The sequence below is a fragment of the Neolamprologus brichardi genome, chromosome 8 (assembly GCF_056152115.1).
Source record: "Neolamprologus brichardi isolate AB-2024 chromosome 8, ASM5615211v1, whole genome shotgun sequence".
Classification (NCBI taxonomy): Eukaryota; Metazoa; Chordata; class Actinopteri; order Cichliformes; family Cichlidae; genus Neolamprologus; species Neolamprologus brichardi.
In genome coordinates, this window is record NC_142111.1 from 15,886,843 (window position 1) to 15,909,726 (window position 22,884).

At 42.6% G+C, this 22,884-nt stretch overlaps 1 protein-coding gene across 3 annotated transcripts in view; it reads left to right on the forward strand.

Annotated features, from left to right (window-relative positions):
* Positions 1-22,884, forward strand: part of adkb (adenosine kinase b) — a 126,632-nt gene that overhangs the window by 45,015 nt on the left and 58,733 nt on the right. For all 3 annotated transcript variants that reach the window (XM_087844699.1, XM_006791141.3, XM_006791142.3), the window contains 2 exons: positions 4,661-4,833; positions 9,473-9,581. In XM_087844699.1, the coding sequence (XP_087700825.1) occupies positions 4,661-4,833; positions 9,473-9,581 (282 nt within the window). The remainder of the gene's footprint in view (positions 1-4,660; positions 4,834-9,472; positions 9,582-22,884) is intronic.

Below are 22,884 nucleotides of genomic sequence, written 5' to 3' on the forward strand. Positions count from 1 at the left end.
TCTGTCCTTGTTTTAAGGATGAACTGAAACAAGTGACAGCCACTCAGCTTCCCCATGATGTGCAGGAGGCACCACTTTGTTGTAAAGCTGCAGGATAACACACAGCGGCGTCTATCAACTCCCTGCAAAAAAAAAAAAAAAAAAAAAAAGGGGGGGGGGGGGGGGGGGTACTGTGCTGCGACTTCAGTAGATCTGAATTGCATTGGAATTGCATCATTAATAGAGCAGAAATTCTTCCCAGCAACTCCAGGAGAATACATTGACCCCTGAGGGAGACTAGAAACAAGACAATGTTTTTACAGCAGGAATATCTAACTAGAGGCCCCATTACTACTTCATCAATATACAGCAGCGAGTGAGGGAGACGATGGGAGGAGGGAGTTGAACACAAAAAGGGGGGCAGTAAAAGAAGGGGGAATGTAATAGCTTATAGTGCTAATGGCAGCCTGAGCACTCAAGTCCCAAACATTCAGCCGTCTCATCTCATCTGGGCTGTGTAATTGCCCTCCTGGAAGCCGCCACGCGAAACGGCTGCTTCCGTAGTGAAGAGTGGCAGCTGCTGGGTGTTGAGGAGCGGGCCTAGGTCAGATCCCCAAATGGGGCTCCTTGCAACCATGAGATGTCATAATTAATAGCTATCTGGGTGCCTGGGGGCCAGTTTTGGGTAGGTTTGGGAGAGTGTATGTCGAGGGGGGGGGGGGATTATTTGGCTAAATGGAAGCCAAATAGAAAGAGACGCCAGACGTATTCTCCACTTAACATAATGTACACTTATCACCGCTTTGCCTGTAGCGAGTGAGCCTGTGCATCATCTTACCGCCTGCTTTTCATGGGTGTTTTTCTCTCTTGTTTGCATTAGGTTTCCCTCCTGTATCGAAACGCACCTAAAGATATGTTGCTTGGGTGCGTCATGGGAACTTATTAATCTTTGGGGACCAGTGTTCTCCCAGTTAAGTAAATATACATGAGCTGCTGCGCGAGATACAAGCTCCCAGCACCTCCACAAAAATCTGTTACTTCAGCTTCCCTCTTTCTTCCCATCTTCCTCCCTCTTTCTCTCTCTCTCGCACAGTCGCTCTCTAACATGCCGCCTGGGGGCAAATCTCACTCTGTCTCATCTGCTGCTTAATTTCACTGGAGCGGCCCTCAGTAATGAAGCGCCTTGATGTACATTTGCCAATTCCTGCCTCTGCCACTGCGATATAATTGGGATGTGACTAAGCATGAATACCCAGCACAGGGTTGGTTGACCTCTCGGCGACCCCGCAGAAAGCGCTTTTGTCATAATGGAGGTATTATCTCACATAATCTGGGAATGGAGAGGGATTGTCTGCAGGGTGCCAGGGATGGAAATGAATTGATATAACTCCCTGCTCCTGCATACCACGGTGAAAGAGGGGATGAATTTTTTTTTTTAGCAAGATATATATTTTTTTTCTTGCTCATAATGAAGACATTTTCTGCTTATCTATTGGTGCTTTGTGTTTATTGGAGTAGCAGAGCAGCTTCTGGCAAAAGCAGGGGCATTTTTTCTTTTCTTTTTGTTTTTTAGGAGGGAGTTTTGATGTTGTGGAACTAAACAGGATTTCTGTGTACGTCAGCCTTCTGCCCGTGTAGGTGCACTGTGTGCTCACGTTAGTGTGTACTTATGTCTGTTAATGACCCTGTAAAATGACAAGCTGAGCTGGCAGTGAGAGTACAGCCGACGGTCAGAGAGAGACAGAGCGAGAGGGAAAGTAGGAGAGTTCAGAGGGAGGTGTGATGAGGGGGGGGCTATGTTCATGAGGTCGGTGGTTGCTGTGATTCACCGTGCTGTCATCAGAGGGACTGAGGCCCCTGAGTGGCCCTCTCTATTCCCACCTGAGAGCTCTGCAAATGGAGGGGCCGCGCTGTCATTATTTACAGCCCGCAGCTCCTAACCTTGGATTCTGCGCTCATCGCGGCGAGGGGAAAATCAGATTGGACTTGACGTGTACCCGAGCCAGTGACCTTGATAAGTGTGAGGTGCCTGCAGCAAGAGGTTAGGGAAGAAGAGCTCGCAGTCGTGCGCACGCATGTACACGTTGGTGTGTTTCGGCCAGGTGGGGAGTTGGAGGCATGGTTGAATGACAGAACCATGACTCAAGATGACACGTTGGTAGGGCGCACTCACGGACCAAGATGCAGCAGGCATGTGTGACATTATAACTGTTCATTTCCTAAGGCCTAGTGTGGAAAATAAAAGGCGATTATTTATTTTTCTGAAAAAACCAACCACAAAAACCAAAATCAGCTGTTGTGAATTGTTTTGATAGTTGCTCAACGGTTTAGTGGTGTGACAGAAGACGATGCTAGGGATAGAGTGCGATGGAAGCAGATGATCCAATGTGGTCACCCCAATAGGATCAGCGGAAAGAAGAAGATAATGATCCATTGACAGCACACAAAAACAAATACCTGCTAATTAGTGCAAAGTAAAAAAAACTAAAAATAATAAAAATAATTGATTTTTTTCACCAAAAGTGAAGCACAAACTTCTGGGATAGGCTGTTAGTGCATATTAGTTCCAAAAGTGACAAACACAACTTAGAGGTCAAGTTGATTTAATCAGATTCATAACAGGTGAAATGTAGCCACGCTCCTTGTAATGCTAACTTTAAAGTTGCAGTTTATAAAATCTCACCATGAGATGTCAGTAGATCCCAGATTGCAGTCAGCTGAATTCTATTTTCCTAGCCCTCCCAATTCAAGTGCATAATCCTAGCAACTCTAGCCGTTCATCTGTAGTGAGCGTAGGCTGTAAGTACACTGTTTACCTCAGCTGTTAATATGTGTCCATGGCTATTTACTCTGGAGGAGGCTGTGAAACTGTGTAATATTTAATTCAATTCAATTTTATTTACACAGCACCAAATCACAACAACAGTCACCTCAAGGCGCTTTGTATTGTAAGGTAGACCCTACAATAATACATACAGAGAAATACTCAATCATATGACCCCCTATGAACAAGCACTTTGGCAACAGTGGGAAGGAAAAACTCCCTTTTAACAGGAAGAAACCTCCAGCAGAACCAGGCTCAGGGAGGGGCGGCCAATGTTAGACCTGCTTTAGCTTCTAACATTGTTGGACTCTTGGTGAATAATCTCTCAAAGTGAGAATGTAGTCAAATAGTTTATCAGAGGAAAAGTGTGATGTGATTTTTATTTTTTTTTAAGGACACTAGAGCCCAACATTAGCTAACATAATGTTAACTTGTAACCAGCTGTTGTTGTTGATGTGTAGCCAGCTCGTTATCTGGAGACCGGAGGGTCTGATGTCTAAACTGCTAATTACATTTTATTTGGATGCCGGTGTTGCTGTTTCTTCACGTTTTTGTTTCTCTGGCAAAGGAGACCCCTTCTCAGATAACAAAACATAAATATGATCCTTCATATCTTGAGGCTGAAGGTGCAGACACAAATTAAAATTTACCTCCACAGCATGCTGTGCCTGCAACTCTCTCCTTTTGGTATAAAACACATTTAGGTGGAACGGTGATGTCCATCTCTCCCAACGTCTGTTTATTGGAGAGTTCATTAATTTATTAGAAAAGACATACAACACATAACTCAAAAATCAACGTGTATTTATGAATACAGCTTTCTTTTTGTCTCTTAAAAAGCTTAAAAATTGACTGGCCTTTAATAGAATGCTAACATGGGATTTATGCCATCCCCTCACGTTAGTCATGAAGAGGTAAATTGGCTGTAAACAAGGCAAGAAGTTTTCTTTGTTTCATAAAACAGAGATAGATAGTCAAAAAACTCTATGCCCTGATCAGCTGCGCTTGCAAATTGTCAACCTTAGTCTGGAAAAACAGGTGAGCTTTGTGCGATGTAATGAATCTTTTCCTGGATATTTTTATTTTTATTTTTCCTCCTTATTTTTTTTTTCATCTGAACTACTTACCTGGAGACCAGAAGGGTGGGGCATAGGGGGAATGCAAAAAACCCAAAAACAGAGGAGAGCTTCTCTAGACGGTTGATGAAAATGCATTTTTCTTCCCCCACCGAGACGCTGTTTGGTCGTGTGAAATGATTAATTTCACACATATACAGGTCATCCCCAAAAGCAGCAACATCTCATTCACAAGGGGCCCCCGTCAGCAACAAAACAGGAGTCTGCAATAAAACGAGCAAACAGCAGCACGTACTGTACGTCAATAAATCTTTGGAGGTTAAACCTGAGCGCTGTAGAATTTGAGCAGCCCCCACCCCCTTTTCCCTCATCAGGTAAAAGTCACTGAGTACATCAAGACTGTCAGGACCAAAAATTGTCCAGCGAGCAGTTCGGGGAGTGTCCTGCGGTAGCGGCTGCATACTCTGTCACACACTCAGAGTCTGTGTTTGCATAAGAAGGATGAAGCCTTGAATTATGGGGTTTGTGTAAATAAGGAGATGAGACTGTTTTTAGCACACATGGAGGAAGGAGTGCTTGGATGAGAATAGTGCCTCTGTGCGGAGTGGAATTGGTCTTGGGCTGTTTACGACAGCTCGCAGCCCTCATATATCACAAGCAGTATGTTTGCTGTGAAGCTACAGTTTGTGTGCCATCTGCCTTAGCTGAACTTGACCCCTCAAACAGACTTATATTTTGTAAACTGAGCTCTGTGTAACTGTTTTCATTTTCTCCTTCCCAGTGGATGCTCCAGAAGCCCCATAAGGTGGCTACCTTCTTCGGGTGCATCGGGAAAGACCGCTTTGGTGAGATCCTCAAGAAGAAGGCCGAAGAAGCCCATGTCGATGCCCATTACTATGAGCAAAACGAGGAGCCGACTGGTACCTGTGCAGCCTGTATCACGGGAGACAATAGGTTAGCAACCTTTCATTTATCCTTGACCAAGGAGTAACCCCGTAACCCGGCTTTTAGAGAGTCATTTTGGTTCATTTTGACTTCCACGGGCAAGCAGTTGACTTCTCGGGGCTAGAAGTCATAACAGGGAATCATAGCTCAGCTCACACATCAAAAGGAAAAGGAACAGCTTGAGCGTGTTTTTCCAGGCCCCCACTCAGTCTCTGCCGTCCCAGTGGGTTGTCATCCATCTATAGGCTGACAGTAGCAATGTGTTAGGGATGCCTGGGCTATCCCAGTTCTCACCTGTCAGCCTTCTCGACTGTAAAAGGGGCTTTAGCCTCTCTGGTGACTCTCACGCCAGCATCGTCAGGTCACAGCCTACACACACACACACACACAGATACACAAATAACACTAACATTAAGGGCTCCAGTTCATGATAGACCAGGTGTGGATCAATAACCACCTCCTCCAAACACTCCCCTCCTTTACAGCCCTTTATCTGCTGCTACTGGAGTTGTCAGTCAGTCAACGCCTGGACCCTGACCGCCCCGGGAGTCAGCCCTGCTGAATGGTCTTAGTGGGATTGTTTGATGTGGGCTCTGACACCTGAAAAGGTCAGGTGCCGTGCTCAGGGAGACGAGCTCTGTAATATTTCTTACAGGTGTTTAACAGACAGCTCAGGAGGCCAGAGGAAAGGTCGCCAGCAGGGCCAGATTGGAAGGGTGATGGCTTTGAAGTACTGGGAGCCAGTGTGTCACAGCCCTAAGGCTTTGATTAGTGCAAGTCTTCAAAGATACAGAAAAAAGAACTGCCTCCTCTACTAAAATCTGACAGTTTGAGTTCCAATCTGTGCAGATGCCCTACGTTGAATAATCACATTTTAGCTATTAAGAAATTAGTTTATTAAAATCTTACAAGTGTAATCAGGGGTTCAATCAGCCAGTCTCTCCAGGAGCTCTGAGTTTTTGCATAGTAATTGCAGCCACAAATTTCTTTATATCAACTTTTCAATGCAGAAAAATGCAATAATTTGTGCAGATATTTAAAATATTTAAATATTTTAGATTGTGTGAAGATCTTGCTGATAATTTTCATGTTTAAAAACTCCCAGTTTGGTAAAAGATGCTGCTAGCCTGTCAGCAGTTATTTTCTGTAGCTTAGTTTTAAGATGACCTTAGCATAACTTAATATATTATTAAGCACTGGCAAGAACCTCTATAAAGTAATTGCTTAGATTCATTACATTATTAATACTTAAAGCCATAGCTTATTTATTTATCCATCTAGATTTCTTTGGTGTGAGTTGCCAGTTTTGGAGATATTGTTGCAGAAATGTCTGGCTTCTCTTGAATGTTGTGGAAGTTAATAAAAGTAATGCCTATTTTCTCTCTGCCAAACTACACCCAGCAAATATATCACTTTTGCAAAAGGAATGATTGTTGAAGTGAACAATGATGCGCACTTCTGTAGCTGGAGGGGGTGTAGTTCAGTAGAAGGGAAATTACAAATACACTAAACACATAGTTTGTGGATTTATTTTTTATTATGTGGAGTAATCGGGTCCGGTTTTCTAAAAAACAGATGTAAATACGATGAAACAATTTTGTTCAATTTTATTCATTAGAAGGCAGACGTCGCTACAGCTAATATCTTCAAAGCTGGGTGTCTCACAACGAAACAATGGAGATGAATAAATGGCACTACATGCCAGTGGAAAAACTTGAGTATTTTGTTTATGAGGGTAAACCGTTCCTTTGTTGTGTTGCCAGTTTGTTGGAGTGTACACAGCCTGTTCACCACATTCACTGGTTTTCTATAGCATAATTGCTACAGTTTCACAAGGGAAAACAATCGTTTGAGACCGCAGCACGACCAAAAATGCAACAACTGTGTGCAATGAACTTGTGGTCTCTTTGGCTTCGAAATTTTTCTTTCAAAGATGAGGACCAGGTCTGCAACCACTCACAGTCAGCTGCCATCTTCAAAGTGACATTCGTGCGTAAAGATGGGATGAAAAGGCGATACGATGGAATCGGGTTGCTATCGGTTTGCAGCTGACTGGCGTCAAGTTGATAATTATGTGGAATTTCTTTGTGATAAACTGAAAAGAATCACAAATCTGTTGCTGTTCACATACACAGAAATTCACATTAACTACTTACATTCAGAGCAGAGCCAGAACCTCATCTGAAACAGAAATGCCTTCACAAGCAGTTATGTTGTTGCTGCAGGGCGTTAATTTAACTGCAAAATGACACAGCCACTTGGTAACTCTGCACTTGGGATTTTCAACATAGCATTTCAAAACATACTCGCTTTCTTTAGAAAGCGTCAATTATTTCTGCGTGTACACAATAACAGAATTATTTCAGATAAAACCACTCGGATCAATATTATTAGACACCTGATCTTTTTATTGAGCCATGGCACAATAATGTGCTTTAACTTGTAATGCTCAAAGCTTATAAAATCAAGTTGAAACTGAGGGTTATCTTCTAGCTTACACACAGTATAAAAACTTTAGCAATGGTTTGAGCTGTCACTTGAGAAAACATCATGCCAAAAACAAAAGAAACCAGTTCAGATTTTATCTTTAGTTATCATAGTGTTTCCAAGTGTCAAGGACTGGAGTGAGAAGTATCATCAAGAAATTTCAAAGAAGGCCACACAGTACAGAACAAGCCTGGCAGAAGTAGGAAGCGGAAATTTCAAAGATTCTGGAAAGAAAGCTAGTGAGAGATGTGTCTAAAGACCCCAGAAAAACTGCCGAGACACCATTGAATGACTTGAGGAATGAAGTCACTAAAACCCTGCACAAGAGGAACAGCAAGGAAAACTCCACTTCTGCAGCAGAAACACTTTTAAGCCAGAGTGAAGTATACTAAGGGCAATGTAAAGCAAGAATATGCACACTGGAAATGTGTCCCTTGATCAGATGAGACAAAACTAGAGCTCTTTGGTCACAGAGATGCTGCTGATGTTTGGAGATGTTTGGAGATAGAGAATGTCCCCACAGTGAAACACGGTGGTGGGAGTATTATGCTGTGAGGATGCCTCAGTGTGCCTGGAAATGGGAATCTCGTCAATGTGGAAGGAATCATGAAGGACGAAGGATACGTGAAGATTTTAAAAGAAAACCTCAAGCAGTCAGCAGAAAAACGGAGTCTGGGTCATCGCCTTGTCTTCCAACACATCAACGTTGCTCATGGTGAAGAACTACCTCCAGAAGATTAAAGTAAATGTTACCGACTGGCCTTCATAAAGCATCGTCTTGGAATTCTGTAAGATCCGTGCCAAACTATCATCGGATCTAGAGGAATTTGAGAGATTCACCAAAGGCAGTGAATCTGTCCTCATCTGTAGGAATATAACAAAAAAACAAGCAACTGTCAGCCAGTAGAGTCGAGTCCAGTAATGCAAAGACAGGCGTCACATAAGAGTTGCGCTTATTGGTGCTGGTTGACAGATTGATTTCAACCTGTTCACAGACTGTATGCGCTTATAAACCAGATGGCAACTATTTGCAAATCTTCACCAATCTGTGTGAGAGCAATTGAAGTCTCTCCAAGTGTTTGGCGACAGGTTTCCTCCAGCTGACTACTACGTACTATTGAAAGTGGTCGCACACTCAATCTCAGCTATTTTTACTCTAGTTTGACTGAGTTATAACAGAAATCGATGCGTGACAGTTATTCCACTTTGATAAAACTAGAAGTCATTCCTCTGGATTTCCTAGTTTTCTTTTCTTTCCTTTTCGTTAAATTCCTAATGAGCGTTTTAACCTGGAGTGCCTCACTGTGGCATTTCAGCTTTTCCTCTTAAATATGTCACATCATAATGGTTATTTGCTCTGCTCACGTCTGTCGGACTTTCTCAGTCAACAACACTCGTTTTGTCTGTCACGCTCGTAGCAACCTTTTGAGTCTATTACGGCAGCTCCGGTCAAACACGGTCCCAATTCAGCTGCCATATCGTAGCCTTCATCATCACACGCTGATCAGCTTAGCACACTGTTACTCTTTTCTTTGACACTAACCACGGAGAGCAGCTTTTTTTTTTTTTTTTTTTTTCTCGCCATGTGAGAACAGACCTTCGTGTAGCAACACCCTCCTGTCATATGGTCGCCTAGCAGTTTTCACCTAAGTAGCTATGATGGTTGCACTCATTTTGATGGCCGCTCATAAAGATACAGCGCACGAGGACTGGCTAATGAGCTGTGTTAAGATAATACCACCTGCTTCACTTTCCAGCTCCCACCACTCACTACTCAAGTGTTCATTTAGTAATCTCTTTCTGTTGTTTTCCCACCCTTGTTATCTATGCAGAACTTTTACAGGTGATAATATGATATGAATAATTTTAGGGTGTCTCTCTTTTGGCTTTGAAAACCCCTCAGCTTATTTAATCTCCTTTCTCTGGTGTATTTTTTCTTTTTGAGATAGCACTGTTTTTTTTAAAGAAAGGAAAAATAAAGAGATCCAGATAGACTTTAATTCACCTTGGCTCAGACATTCTTAGGAACTATTATCATCCTTATATATCACAAAAGAACAAAGGAAAGTCTGAGGCCTGAGTGTTTTTTAAGGATGTTTTTGAGACAAAATTAAGATGGATGATAAGCGAGGCAGAAGATTTATGGGGTCTGTCTCGGCAGGTCCCTTGTTGCTAACCTGGCAGCGGCAAACTGCTACAAAAAGGAAAAACACCTGGACCTGGACAGCAACTGGGAGCTGGTGAAGAAAGCCAAGGTCTATTATATTGCGGTAAGTGAGACCCTCTACATTCAAAATGACTGTTCCCCAACTCCACTGCCAGAGGAGGACAAAATGTTAAGAGGCTTTATTCAGGAAATGCCTCAGCACGCCTTCTGCATTGTCAATATATCCATTCATCCTTTGTCGAGTGAAATGAGCTATGTTACCTATTGAGACAATACAGCTCCATTTTCCCCCTATTTTTTTCCCCAGGTCTTTGTGCGCGAAGCTGCAACATAGTGTGAAATTGTTCTACATGTAATGCATTCATTCATTTCTTTTAACGTGAAGACAAGCCAACAGGTGCTGTGAAAGTGTGAAAATTGATTATGCAAGTTCATTCGGTTTTAGCTCCCGACCCCCCACTCCCACGCAATCTTTTCCTTACAGACAAAACACACGCACAGATTGAGGAGGACAGATGTGCGCTTAGATATTCACACATGCTCGAGCTGCACCCACTGAGGTAATGTCTTTACTTACAGCTTCTGGAGTGGGATGGCCTGCTATGCTCATGTTTCACTGTTTGGGATTATATTTAATTCCGGCAGATCGACATTTTCTCTGATCTCAAGTCAAGACGATAGCTGTGAAATTGCGCTGCATTCCACGTCTTTAAGCAGTTCATTATCAACATAAATCAGCGTTAGTGCTCAGCATTCAGCATACTCCTTGGCATATTGTCCCAAGTGAAATTCCCAATTCCCCCCACCCACCTCCCCATTGCCCACAAGTCCTCTAAACACGAGTGCATCGCAGTGCAATAATGATGGAGGTTTCATAATTAGCCGCCCAGTCGAAGAAACAAATACCAAACGAAAAATTGTTTATTAGAGGGGAGGAAAAAAAATCTTTCAGCGGCCGTGCCAGAAAGCAGATCAGTCAGTCCATCCTCCAGAGTTTGTGTGGTCTCATTTTTAGCCTCTGCTTCGCATTAGCAAACATGGCACATCCTCTGCAAATTGGCAGTTGGGTTTTGCCCACATCCGACAGCGTAGCGCGCAGGGGAAAAGCTTCCGTGGGATTTGGAAGGGGGGATAGAAGGGCCACAAATGGGTGTTTGTCAGTGCTTGGAATCTAAAACGTGGTGTTCAGCGTCCCTCCTGGGCCTCTTTGTCAAAACAGGGGGATCATTCGCTTTATTAGAGTCCCGTTCGCACTTCTAAAGTACTTAGCCAGATACACTGCCACAGCTATTCCCACTTAATACTGTGTGGCGTGTCTAGACCAGCGTTCACTAAGGCCTCCTCTCTCCATTAACCTTGTCGAGAGCACTCAGATGTATTTACCCAATTTACGGCCAGATTTTACATCTTCTCCCTCTCTCCTGCTCACTGTACCAACCTTTGCTATGCATTAATGTGCTTTGTTGATTTTCATTAAACTACTGCTGTGGTGGTATATGCAGCTTTGTTCGCTCTAATCTGTAAATTTAATTACCGGAAAGCGCACGAGAGCGTGCACGCGCGCAAGAGTGTGTGCGTTCGCGTTCTGTTTGCTCGCACATGCCTCTGTGTTTGTCTGAACATGCGTGTTAAAGAGGTGATTGATGAATCCTGGCAGAGGCTCTCAAGGTGCCTGCTACTATGTGGTGTGATTGGATGAAAACAGAATTATTAGAGGGCTCTTGCAGCCAGTCTGGCTCATCCAGCATCAGCAGCGGCAGCGGCGGCGGCAGCAGCAGGGCTGGTGGCAGACACAGAGCAGGGAGGCAGCACTGCCATTTCTCACAAAGAGAGAGAATGTTGAACTCCTGCCAAATGTTTGGTGGCAGGCTGTTGCTAGGAAATCTGGGTCCTTAGGCAAATCATTGCACAAAGACCAATAACAAAAGCATGAGGGGGAAGAAGGAATAGCTAAATGCATTTCAGGCAGAGGAGATCTCTTTTTTTTTCAATGCCGCCGCTGCTGCAGTGATGTGTGCAGTTATTTCATTCCCCGACGACTGTAAACATCAGAAATGGAGGGTGATTTATTGTAAGAAGGGGCGGATGGGGGGTGGGGGGTGAGTGACTCTAATTGGAGGGGGTGATGTGTGCATGTGCACACTGGCCCAGTTAGCCTCTTCTCCCTCTCCTTTTTTTTTTGCTCCCACTTTCCTTCCATCCCCATCCCTTTACCCCCCTCTTCATCCTCCTCTTTCTCCTTTTTATTCCTCCTTGTGTCCCCCTTCTCTTTTTCTCTAGTCTCTCAAACACACACACAGATGCTGTTAAACACACACACACACATTATGCAGCATACCACTTGCTTGTTTTTAGCACCGAGGGCTTTGCCCTGTAATTTGATCTCCGCTGCTTGATGCATCCTCCATGATGCCACTTTGAATTAACCTACGTCTCCACAGCTCTCCTTAGCCCTGGCTAATAAAATGGCCTCTCCTAACTTCTGCCATTTAAATTCAAGGGGGAAAAAAAAAAAACAAAAAAGAAGAAGAAGAAGCTCCACCTCACGGTCATGCACAGTGAAACCAACAGAAACGGGGAAGAGGGGAGACGAACAAGACAATTGACTGTGAAAAGGCCTGTTAATGACTGGGCACAGATGGTCAGAAATAACCCAAGGATAGACGGAGGAGACGCTCGCCTCTGCCAATTGGCCTCATACGCAAAACTCACCCAATGAGACACAAGCTGCAGAGCTGTTAGGTCACAAACCTAATCACAGCTGCGGATGCTGTTCGTTTGCACCCTGCGCTGGGAGCACAATCCACGTTAGCCTGCTAGAGGTTAGCCACGCCCAAGGAAAATGGCTAGCCCACCCTTTTTTTTCCCTGTTTTCTTTTTTTTTCAAACAGCACAGCAAGTTGAACTATAATGCCTCACACTGTTAACACTGGCACACCGCATATAGCATTAATTGGCAGTTGTATTCTTGCCCTCACTGCAGGGGAAAGCTGAGTTCACTGTAGCATAATATGCAAGGAAAAAAAAGGAGAAAGGGAAGGCAAAAGCAGAAAAAAAGCGCAGTACTGGCACCACAAGCTGCACGTCAGCCTGCTTACACCCCAGAGTGGTGCACGCACACACACACATTGTTACTCCGCCCGACCAGCCCCCTTCATTTTGCAGCCAAAAAAGCAAAGGGAAAGGTTTTCCACACACACACACACACGTCTAACTGACACCTCATCAGCCAGCCGAAGGGCTGATTAGCACAGAGGTGACTGCGGCTGTGTCTCTGTCCAACTCAGAGGACCACACTGTCCTCACACTGACCTTGAGATCTCCCTCTCCCTCTCTCCTGCTTTTCTACCCTTCTCTCCTTCTTACTCCCCCTCTCGCCACCATTCTTTATCTCCTCCCTTCCTCCATCTCCATCTCCTCTCTCCTTCCTGCCTCTCCTTTTCTGTCTTTTCTCTCTCTTTCCTCCACACTCTGTACTGCACCACTCTGCACTGCCCCTGTCCTTCCACACAGCCAGGGAGGGATCACGAGGCAAAATGCAGGCACTGGAGAGGGAAAAAAAAGAAAAAAGAGGGAGAGGGAGGGAATAGAAGTGGATGGGGGAGAAAAAAATCTGGCAGGCTCCCCCTTTGTCTGCAGGCGATCAGTTACAGTCTTGGTTGCCGATGAAATTTAATCCCCACCGCATTTACATGCCAAGTTTGACTTCTGGCAAGCCTTATTAAATAGATTTGTAAATCATTTCATCTTGATTAGAATCTGTTCTCAAGGGATCGAGATTTTTTTTTTTTTTAATTTTTGCCTTGCTTGTGTTTTGTTATGTGTACAATCTGTGCCCACTGGTGTTAAATTTTGTGAAAGTCAACCCTCGGCGCTGATATTTTTCGGTGCACGCGAGCGTAAGCGGTAGGTTTTGAAGGGGGGACAAAGAGCAATGGGTGCCAAATCCCGTCTGTCACCAGCCAAGCCACTGTGTCAGCATGTCTCTCATCTCTGGAGGTCATGTCGGTGGCCGAGCTACTGCTATGATGTGTCTCCTCTTTATTAGGCTGACACCACAGTGTCTTTAGCGTGGAACAATGTCATTTCAAATTGCGCCTAATCAGATGGCATTTTGTAATTGGCAGCAAACATCTTATGAATATGAATTCATAATTGTTCAATTACAAGTCGACTGCATCATATTTATTGGCTAATTTATTTTTTTCTCCCGCTGGCCTAGGCCAATTATAGGATTTCAATCTTGAGGCAATCAAGTGATAAGGGTGAGGCGTTTACTGTTTGCTGTCACTATATAATTCTCTTGAATGTTAAACATGCATCTGGGAGGGCTGTATTTGTCAGAAGACTGTGCATGGAGGTGCACCTGCCTAATTGAGTGGTAATGAGCTGTCAGGAGCGCAGGCTTGGTGATTGGCTCCTGGCGGGATGTCCTGTGCCAGTGGGACGTATGGGCTGGCCCGGCCCGGCTGGAGAATCAGCCAGCTCCACGGCGCTGCAGGCCTGAGTGGGCGGAGTGTGGCAAATTAGGGTGAAGAGGGCAGAGACACTGGCTGCTGAGACACTGTGGCTTTTACTGCACTGTGGGATTTATTTAGGTTGTTTACAATTATCCTTAAGACTCAATTCGGTCTTGCCGTGTCAGAGATGGCAAACAGTTTTTAGATGTTTTGGTTAAGTAAAAATAGCAGTAGTGCATTAAAAGTAAAAGTTCTCTTGGACTTGGAGCCCTCGTGTATTCATTTTGATTTACAGTGTTTACGGTTAGAACATAAATAATGTGTACCAACATAGACTACTGCATTATATTAAAAATGGAGTCTGAATTCTGAATGCGAGATCTATCCGCTGTAAAGTCTTCTTCTCTTCAAAATTCCTTCGAGGGAATTAATAAATGCAGCATCCACTCCATGGCTGCTGGTATTTGGTCTTATTTTATGCGTTGTGTGCATCTAATAGATACAAAAATGAAAGTTCAGTAACCTCTGACAGACGTGCAAACGTCTGACAAGGCAGCTCACTTTCTAGCAGTATGATATATTTAATATATTTATTTTGTTTTGTTTGTTTTTATCGGACTTGTAAGTTTTTAGTGCAGTGAAAGTTATTTGCCTTGCTGAAAGCTGTTTTAATATTATATTTTTTATTTATGTGGCTCTAGTACATTTTTTTGTTTACATTTTTAATAATAAATATCAGGTGAAAAAAGGTTTTCATTACAAGTTTGTTTTGTTAAAGAAATGAAAAAAAAAACTTATTCAGGAACATTGCTCGTGTATTGAAACTATTATGTATTTAAAAAGTCATAACCTGTTACAGTACATGCCACCATGTTCCTGTCAGTCTGAAAGCTCATTATCATTTAAGTAGCGCTAAATAGCTTTATTATCACTTTGGATCAATTTATTGATCTTGAAGGAGAGGTCAGAGGTCATATGGGACATAATATTTTAAAACATATGGCATTTTGCATATGTTGACAATACACATATACACTTGTATAACTCATATGTTTGAGTTTTGAGGCTTTTTGTCAATTTCTTTCCGATAAATCATTAAGTTGACCTTGCAGGTGGATGTAAGCCAAATTCAGAAATATGAAGCCAGTAAAAAACCTTTATTCTATCTAGAGCCCAGCAGATGGCGATTGCTGTGGTGTGCAACGGCTTACTTAACCTCTCTAAACAGCACACAAATAGTCTATCACAAATTACTATCATGTAATCAGACTGATCTCTTTGACAGTCCTATAATTTGTATTATTGTGTCTATGTAGGTTCTCAGTCATTCAGGTCATGGTAATCTAAGGATCCTGAAAAGAAAAGCGACTGGACGTCTTCAAGAACCTTTAAAAAGTCCAGTCGCTTATTACCATCGCTTAATATTGCATTACCATTGAATGCAATGCAATGGCTGACCGGTAACCCGGCTCCAGCCCCACACCTCAAATATCAGAGGAAGAAAACGGATGGATGGTAGAGAGATAATGCACTTTTATCTCACTAGTGATTGTTCTGTTTGCCCATTTATTCAATATTTACAGTGTTATCTTTGGCAAAGGAAATGTGTTGTTGTGCTGAAGGTTTTCAGGATGTCAAGAATTCACCTTGTTTATTACGGAGAGGAAGTTCTCATCGTAAGCAGTGGGTTATGTATTGATCTTTATGTATTTATTATTGTGCACAGATTTCTGTGTGAAGTTTAAAAGCATTTTTTTCATTCCTGTATAGTTGCAAGAACCTTGACTGAGGATTCAGTCAATGCGGAATATTAGTTTGATGCCATTGTTAAATTAGTAAGCTGTGCTACTCAGTTAGCTTTACCCAAGCATCGCTTCATAAAACAAAATATAATCAATACATAAATACAAATACCTTTGTTGAATTTATATTTATTCTTAGATTAAAAAATACCAATGGAACAAAGAAAAACTTTGTTTTTCATGTTATATAGTTATTTTGTTAAAAACTTTATTCATTTAATCTCATTGTGACAGTTGCATTGTCTTTAGCTGTCATTTACAGTCCTCCTAACTTCTCTCTGCCACTGAGGTCAAAATAAAGCTAATTGAAGTGAAAAAAAGTAAAACATAGAGGTGGTAAAGTCACAAACAAACAAGAAACTCACATTAAATACCTCTGATACCCCTTCACTGATGCATTGATTGCACAGAAATCATCAGTCTGCTATTTGTGACTCGGTTGGATCTGTAAATGAATAATAAAAAATAATAAACGCAATTAAAAATCTATTGTTTTGCACCTGTGGTAAGTTTCCAGGATGCGGTCCATAGTGCTCAAGCAGCATTGCGACTCTCTGCTTCTACACACACGTCACCTTGTAAAAACTGTTTTTCTTCTGCAGTCGGGAAAACACCATGTCCTTTCATCCCAGATTACTCTGCGCATCTGCTCCACCGACAACAAGGCTGTTTTCCTGCGGATGAAATAGTTCGGACTTAATGATATTTCTGCTTGCCATCACCTTGTCCCCTCGCTCCCTAGGCATCAAAGCACCTGCCATGTGTGTGCCTTTTTATTCATGAGACCGAGTTGTAAAACGTGGAATAATGTTTCAGTGCTACACTGGGATGTTGTGGCCATTTGTGTGAGTTCCACGGCTTAATTGAATAGACTGAGTAATTATTTGTCAAGTAATGCTGAGCAGAAAATAAATAGCCACTTTGCGGCTGTGAATTGTGCCTGATGGCCATGTGTTGATACTCTCACCAGGGAGAGTAAAAACCTGCTCTACTGGCTAAGTATCTGATTAAGATTCACATGATGGAACCGCAAACGCTTTAGGATAGCATGTCTCCTGGGCAAAGATAGTGAGTAGAGTTAAGTGTCAGACGGTGTTACATTATCACGCTGGAGAATAAAGCCTTGACTGAGTAAATATTGCTGGAATCGTCTCCTCGCCACAAACCATCTGTAGCACTGAGGTCACTGTGATAGTTTCTGAAAGCGGCCTACAAAGAATCACCACAGATGTGCATCTCTGTTCAGCAGATGTGGGACACTGTTCTCTGAGAATTGTTTCCTTCTGCAAGGTTTCATTTTTCCTTTTTATGCTCTAATTTGTTTATGATCTACAATAAGCTAGGGCACAGCTTTGTTCTGTCATTTTAATCCTGGATACACAGTGAATTAAAATGACAATAATGACTTTTGAGGCTGATGTACAGTATTTTATGATGAATTTACTGATGTTGTATTCCTGAAGGTTTTTTATTATTTCAGACCCTTTAATTCTGTGTGGGATGTAATTGTCCTGTCTACCTCCCGTTACCTTCAATCCTTCCTGCCTCTGCCGGAGGTTTCTTCCTGTGAAAAGGGAATTCTTCATTTCTACTTTCGCAAAGTGCTTGCCCATGGGGGCTCGTCTAATTGTTGGGTTTTGTTTTGTTTTTTTTGCTCTATTACTGCAGGGTCTTTACCTTATAATACAATACAATGTTAGTGTGTTTGCAAACCAGATCATGTCTGAATCCACAGAGCTGCTGTGTGGAGTTCCTCAGGGCTCCATGCTGGGACCTATTCTGTTTTTAATATACATTTTTCCTTTAGGCCAGACAATGCGGCAGTTTCCTGATGGATCTTATCATCTTTTTGCTGACGATATTCAGCTCTACTACTCATTTAAACCTTCTGAAGTTCATAGTTCTCCGCTCTGATTGACTTAATTAGACATTAAACATTCAACAATGTTTGAACAACATTTGTTTACAGCTAAACCCAGACAAAACTGAAACTTTGATTATTGTACCGGGCAGTGCAATGTCTGATATTAAACACCAAGTGGGTTGATTTAGGTTACTCACAGAAGCATAACCTTAGAAAATCTAGGTGTTATTTTTGATGAAGCTTTTTCTTTAGAGGGAAATTTAAATCAAATAGTAAGAACATGCTTTTTTTCACTTAAGGAACATTTCAAAACTTATATCTATCGTGTCAACAAATGACCTTGAGATGATAATCCATGCTTTTATCTCTACAAGACTCAGCTACGGTACTAGTCTGTTTACTTATCTAAACAAGTAAGGGCTAGCTCATCTACAGGTTGTTCAAAACTCTGCAGCGGGACTACTGACCCGTTAAAAAAAGGTAGCTCATATGATCAGATTTAGGTTCCATTTTAAAATTTTAGTTTTAACCTTTAGAGCATTACAGGGACAGGCTTCTCCCTATATTGCTGATTTGATTCATATACATACCTCTTCTTATTACCTGAGGTCATCGAATCAAAACCTTTTAGTGGTCCCCTACTCGTTTCAGAACTCCGGGGACCGATCTTTCCAAGATAACTCGGTGGAGACCTTCAAAAAGCAGCTAAAGAGTTCAGAATCCTAAATCAGCAATACATAAATTCCTCAGTGATTTAAATGCAAAAGGACATGGGAACTTAATATAACCAGCTGGCTACCAGTTGAGTTGAGAGTCCAACTGCAAAGAGCTGGATCACAGATGAGTTGGCCCTCAGTGCAGACTGTTTGAGATTGATTGCAACTTGTCTGTAATCTGTCTCCGCTTATAAATTAGGCAGCAGTTATTTGCAGATCTTCTCCAGTCTATTTGACAGTGATTGCAGCCAGTCCAAAGCGATTGCACAGGTATCCCAGGGTTGAGGGTGTTGCATGCTCAACTTCTAGGAAGCAGATGGTATATTTGTCTCTGACAGCCACATAATTCAGTGCAATCACTGGGCAACCACCGAGGAGGCTGTAGTAATATTTTTACCGAGTTATCATGAGAAAAGGTAATTTATATTCTCTAATTATTAGTTATAAGTAACAAGCATTGGCTAGCAGTCGTTTTATTTTGACTGTCTAATGGTCTGAATCCTTGAGAATGTAACTTGGTAAATAATTAACCCATATAAAGCGCTTCAAAAGAATGTGGCAGATGGAGTTGGCCACTGTTCTGCTTGTTTTGTTGTTGCAGTGTAATGTGAAGTACAGTGAAATTAGAGTTGTAAGCTGCTTTTAGTGGTTGCTGTCTCATCTGAAACATTAGTTCATAAATCAGGCCTGAAAGCAAATGATTCATTCATGTGTTGATGATGCATTCTTGAATTTTTTTTAATGGTAAGATTCTTTCCTAAGTTAGTGGCTGATCTCAGTCCAATATCTGCTGCATTGTGAAGCCAACCTAATAATATGTAGCAGTGATTTCTTTGAGTCTCTACTTTTAGTCGTACATAAGCGAAACTCCCAAAATGTAAGTGCTTTTTCTCAAGCGGTTTATCTTTTCTGTCTTTATAAGGATTAATCAAACAACATGGAATGTACTAATTAGTCAACTTTACACAATCTGTTAGTGGGAATTCTTTACTTTAGGACTTTAGGACCCTTTAAGCTAAGCTTACTGCCGAAGCAACAAGATGGTATCAAGTAAATGTCAAAAAGTATCCCTTGACAGATCCCTGATCTGTTTTTATTAGTCTTTCAGGTAGGAAGGTACAGAAAGTCAGAACTAATTCAAAATCAAACCGCAAAGGCAAAACTGCAATTCAATACTTTCCTCAAATCGTTCAGATTTTGTCATCGCCCTGTTTTTACTTTCTGAAATTGGAAAAAAAAGTGTACTTGTGTAATCAGTCACTTAATTGCTTCAGAATTAATACAAACGTCTTTTTTCCCTGGGTTGCCGTCAGCATGCCTGAGGTCAGCACACGCAGTGTGAAAGTGTTGATCTTTCATACATGGTCCCACTCAGACATAGGCTACTACTCTGACCTTATCTATTGTTTCTCAAGTGTATATTGTAAGCAGCTTTGGAGGCTTTAAAGAGACTTAGCCGGCAGGGCTGCCGTTGCTCTGGTGGAACATTTGGACCTCTGGCAAGTGTCAGATTTTCAGCAGCACATTAAATCTCTTAACCCAGTTCTTTTTTTTTCCCGCCCCGACTTCCTCTCTCTGTCCCCATCTCTCTCTCTTTTCCTCTTTGCTCTTCTCCCTGCCATGCTAACAAGCTGGCTCTGATTTATTTTTCATGTGTTTTATTGTTAGCCTCCGCCATTTTTTTCTTGTTTCTCCAGCATCTAAAGTCTTGTGCCAGTGGTTAGCCTGGTGCCCAGGCCCTGCGGGGGAAATGCAGAAAGGCAGCCAGAGCAGCTGCACATCACCCCAACTGAGCAAAAGTCCTCCAGTCACACAGTCGCGGGGAGGCCAGAGACGCTTTGATTAGCGTCCGTCGTTACTAGCCAGCTTGAATGTCATGCACCGTGAGCCCAGTTGTCTAATGCTTTTGGCCGGCCACCGAGGCCGCTCCCCGCAATTACCGATAGTGCTGCTCGCTCCAGTGTCGGGGAGAGGCCAGAGAGAGCGCCAAAGTGCCAAATGATTGTCCCCTCAGTAAATAAAAAGCAGACATGTCCTTTTTTTGATGTTCTATATGTGCGTGCTTTATTTTCAGATGCTGTGGCGCAATCACATTTGAAAGCATTTTGCGCTCCCAACATAACAAGGGGGGACCAATCAAAACAATAACTGTGGTTCCTTTTGACAAAGCCCTTGGCTCACAGTTGTCAGAAGATGTAAGCTGACTCATCCACACAAGAAGGGCATGTATCCCTGGGAGCAAGGGGGCAAAAAAGCTCTGATGAATCTTCCCCTCTGTGCTCTCCCCTCTCCACTGAGCCTGTATGGATTAATTACATGACTAGTAGCTAGTTTAGTCCCATTATTTATTTATTTATTTATTTTTTCCTAATGAATAATTTTACTCTGCCTCTCAGCCTAGATTTTATTCTGCTCAGGACTTTTTCAGCTTCACTCCGTGGCAATAAGAATGCATTGATTATTTTCCATCTAGCAAATATCCCACCAACTGAGGAATAACATGCCTTCCCCCTAATTGGTTTGTTTATCTTGAGCAACAGACTCTGGGTTTGTTTGGACTCTGGCTGGCATCCACACTCTGCACCGCTCCTCAGCATGATTACTCACCTTGGGAGGAGGCTGCTGGAGCAAGGTTGATGTTCCCCACATAGACATCAGGCTGTCATTCTCCCCGCTTATGTGACATCATTTGCCAAGACAGATTTGTTACAGGAAAAATAAATTCAGGCCTAAAAAGGGATTGATTTAAGGACAGGCTGCAAGTGGAAAAAGGCGACAGGAGGGATGGGGGCTCCCAGACACATTTCACCACTCAGAGGGCTCGGGCCGGATCCAAACAAGCTGCCAACAGAAGATGGATTCTGGCTTCATGTATAATTGATAAACTGTATGTTCTAGGTGTCAGCTTTAAAGAGGGAGCTAGGACTATATCAGGAAGCTATTTTTCCTCTCTGAGGCAAGCATCATTTTTATTTTGTCCTCCCCCGTTCCCTGGCTTATCTTCTCAGTTCAGAAAGCCCCGTTGAAAATTATCGTTTTCTTTGAAGACGACATTCGGGAAGTGCAGCATTAAAAGTACATCCTGTTCCTGTGCCTATTAGGAGTGCTAGCGCGGGGCAGATAGCCATCTGCAAAGTTGACTGTACATCCTGAGTTATCAGGATTAGCCATCTCACTCTTGACACCCAGCACATTAATATTAGCTATGGGAGAGTCTATCCTGCTGAAAGCAGCATAAAAGGATTAATGCAGCGCTTATCCTTTTGGAAATAATGCCCTTTATTGAGCGGATCTGACACTGTAAAGGCTGATGATGACATTGAATGGAGCCAGAATAAGTAATAGTGTATTCATCCCGTGTCACACAGCCAGAATAGTCTCTATTTGAATTCCAGCCGCTCAAACTGTATTGATTGTGCCGAAGGCATCTGGTTGTTTTTCCTCTGCAGCAGAAGAGTAAGAGTGTTACTCAATCATCAGCGTCCCGCGGCTAATGACAGTCCTCTCCCGTTGGCCCAATGACATGCTTCGCTCGCCGTCGTACTGTACGCTACGATTTCACCTCTGAGCACTCTGCGCCGCGGCAATTACTGGACATGTAACGCAATATGCCAGCACGTCACCCTTCCTGTCTGTCACACATAGCCTGTGGGATTAATGTGGCTTTGCCCACTCACTTTAATAGTGATAAATTTGTATCCTGCCAATCAGCTCTTTGAGTGTTAGCAGTGCAGCTTGTACCACAAAGGCTATGACTGTTTCAGTGGACAAAACGAGGGGCGAATACTAACTTTGTACCCTATTATTTCCCCTAGGCACAACATAATGGCTGTGAAAAGCAGTTTCCTATTGCGATTCTAACACGGGACTTGTACGTGTAAATAGTGGCGTGATTCATGTAATTTTTTTAAAAATAATCCCCCCCCATACACTTGATTTAATGATGCTGGATGTAAACAGGAAATGTGCCTGCATGGGGCGACTGGATCCAGCCACAGAGCGAGAATTTAGATGTTTGTAATTCAGCGGGAGAGAGAGTGAGAGAGTGTCTCCTTGAACCCCTAACATGATTTGATTATGAAGAGGTTAAACAACTGTAATAATAAATCTGTCAAGTTTTTAATACGATGTGCCGTTTTGTACCGGGGCATTATAACACTGAGGGGCAGACAAGTGGCCATCAGGGCCACCTGAGAACATTCGCTCTGCTCTTTCTGCTAAATTGCTGCCTCCCCTAGGTGCTTTTTTTGTTTGTTTGTTTTTTAAACTGACCACATTGTAAGCTTATCAATCGAAAAACTACTTTCCCCTCTCTCCCAAGGACTCGCGTTGATGTGTTCTAAGTACTCCCTTATTTGGCTTTTTAATGGGAATATCGCACGCTCATTTGAGAAATGCCTCCATGTTTCTTAATGAGCTGATAAAGCTCCAATAATCGAGGCAAATCCCGATTTCTGATTTGCATCGCTGACTCTTGTTTCACTACACATGGTGAAATTGTACAAAATTGAGGAGCTAAGATGTTGGCCTGCCTTTCCAGAAACCTTTATGTTTTATATATGTG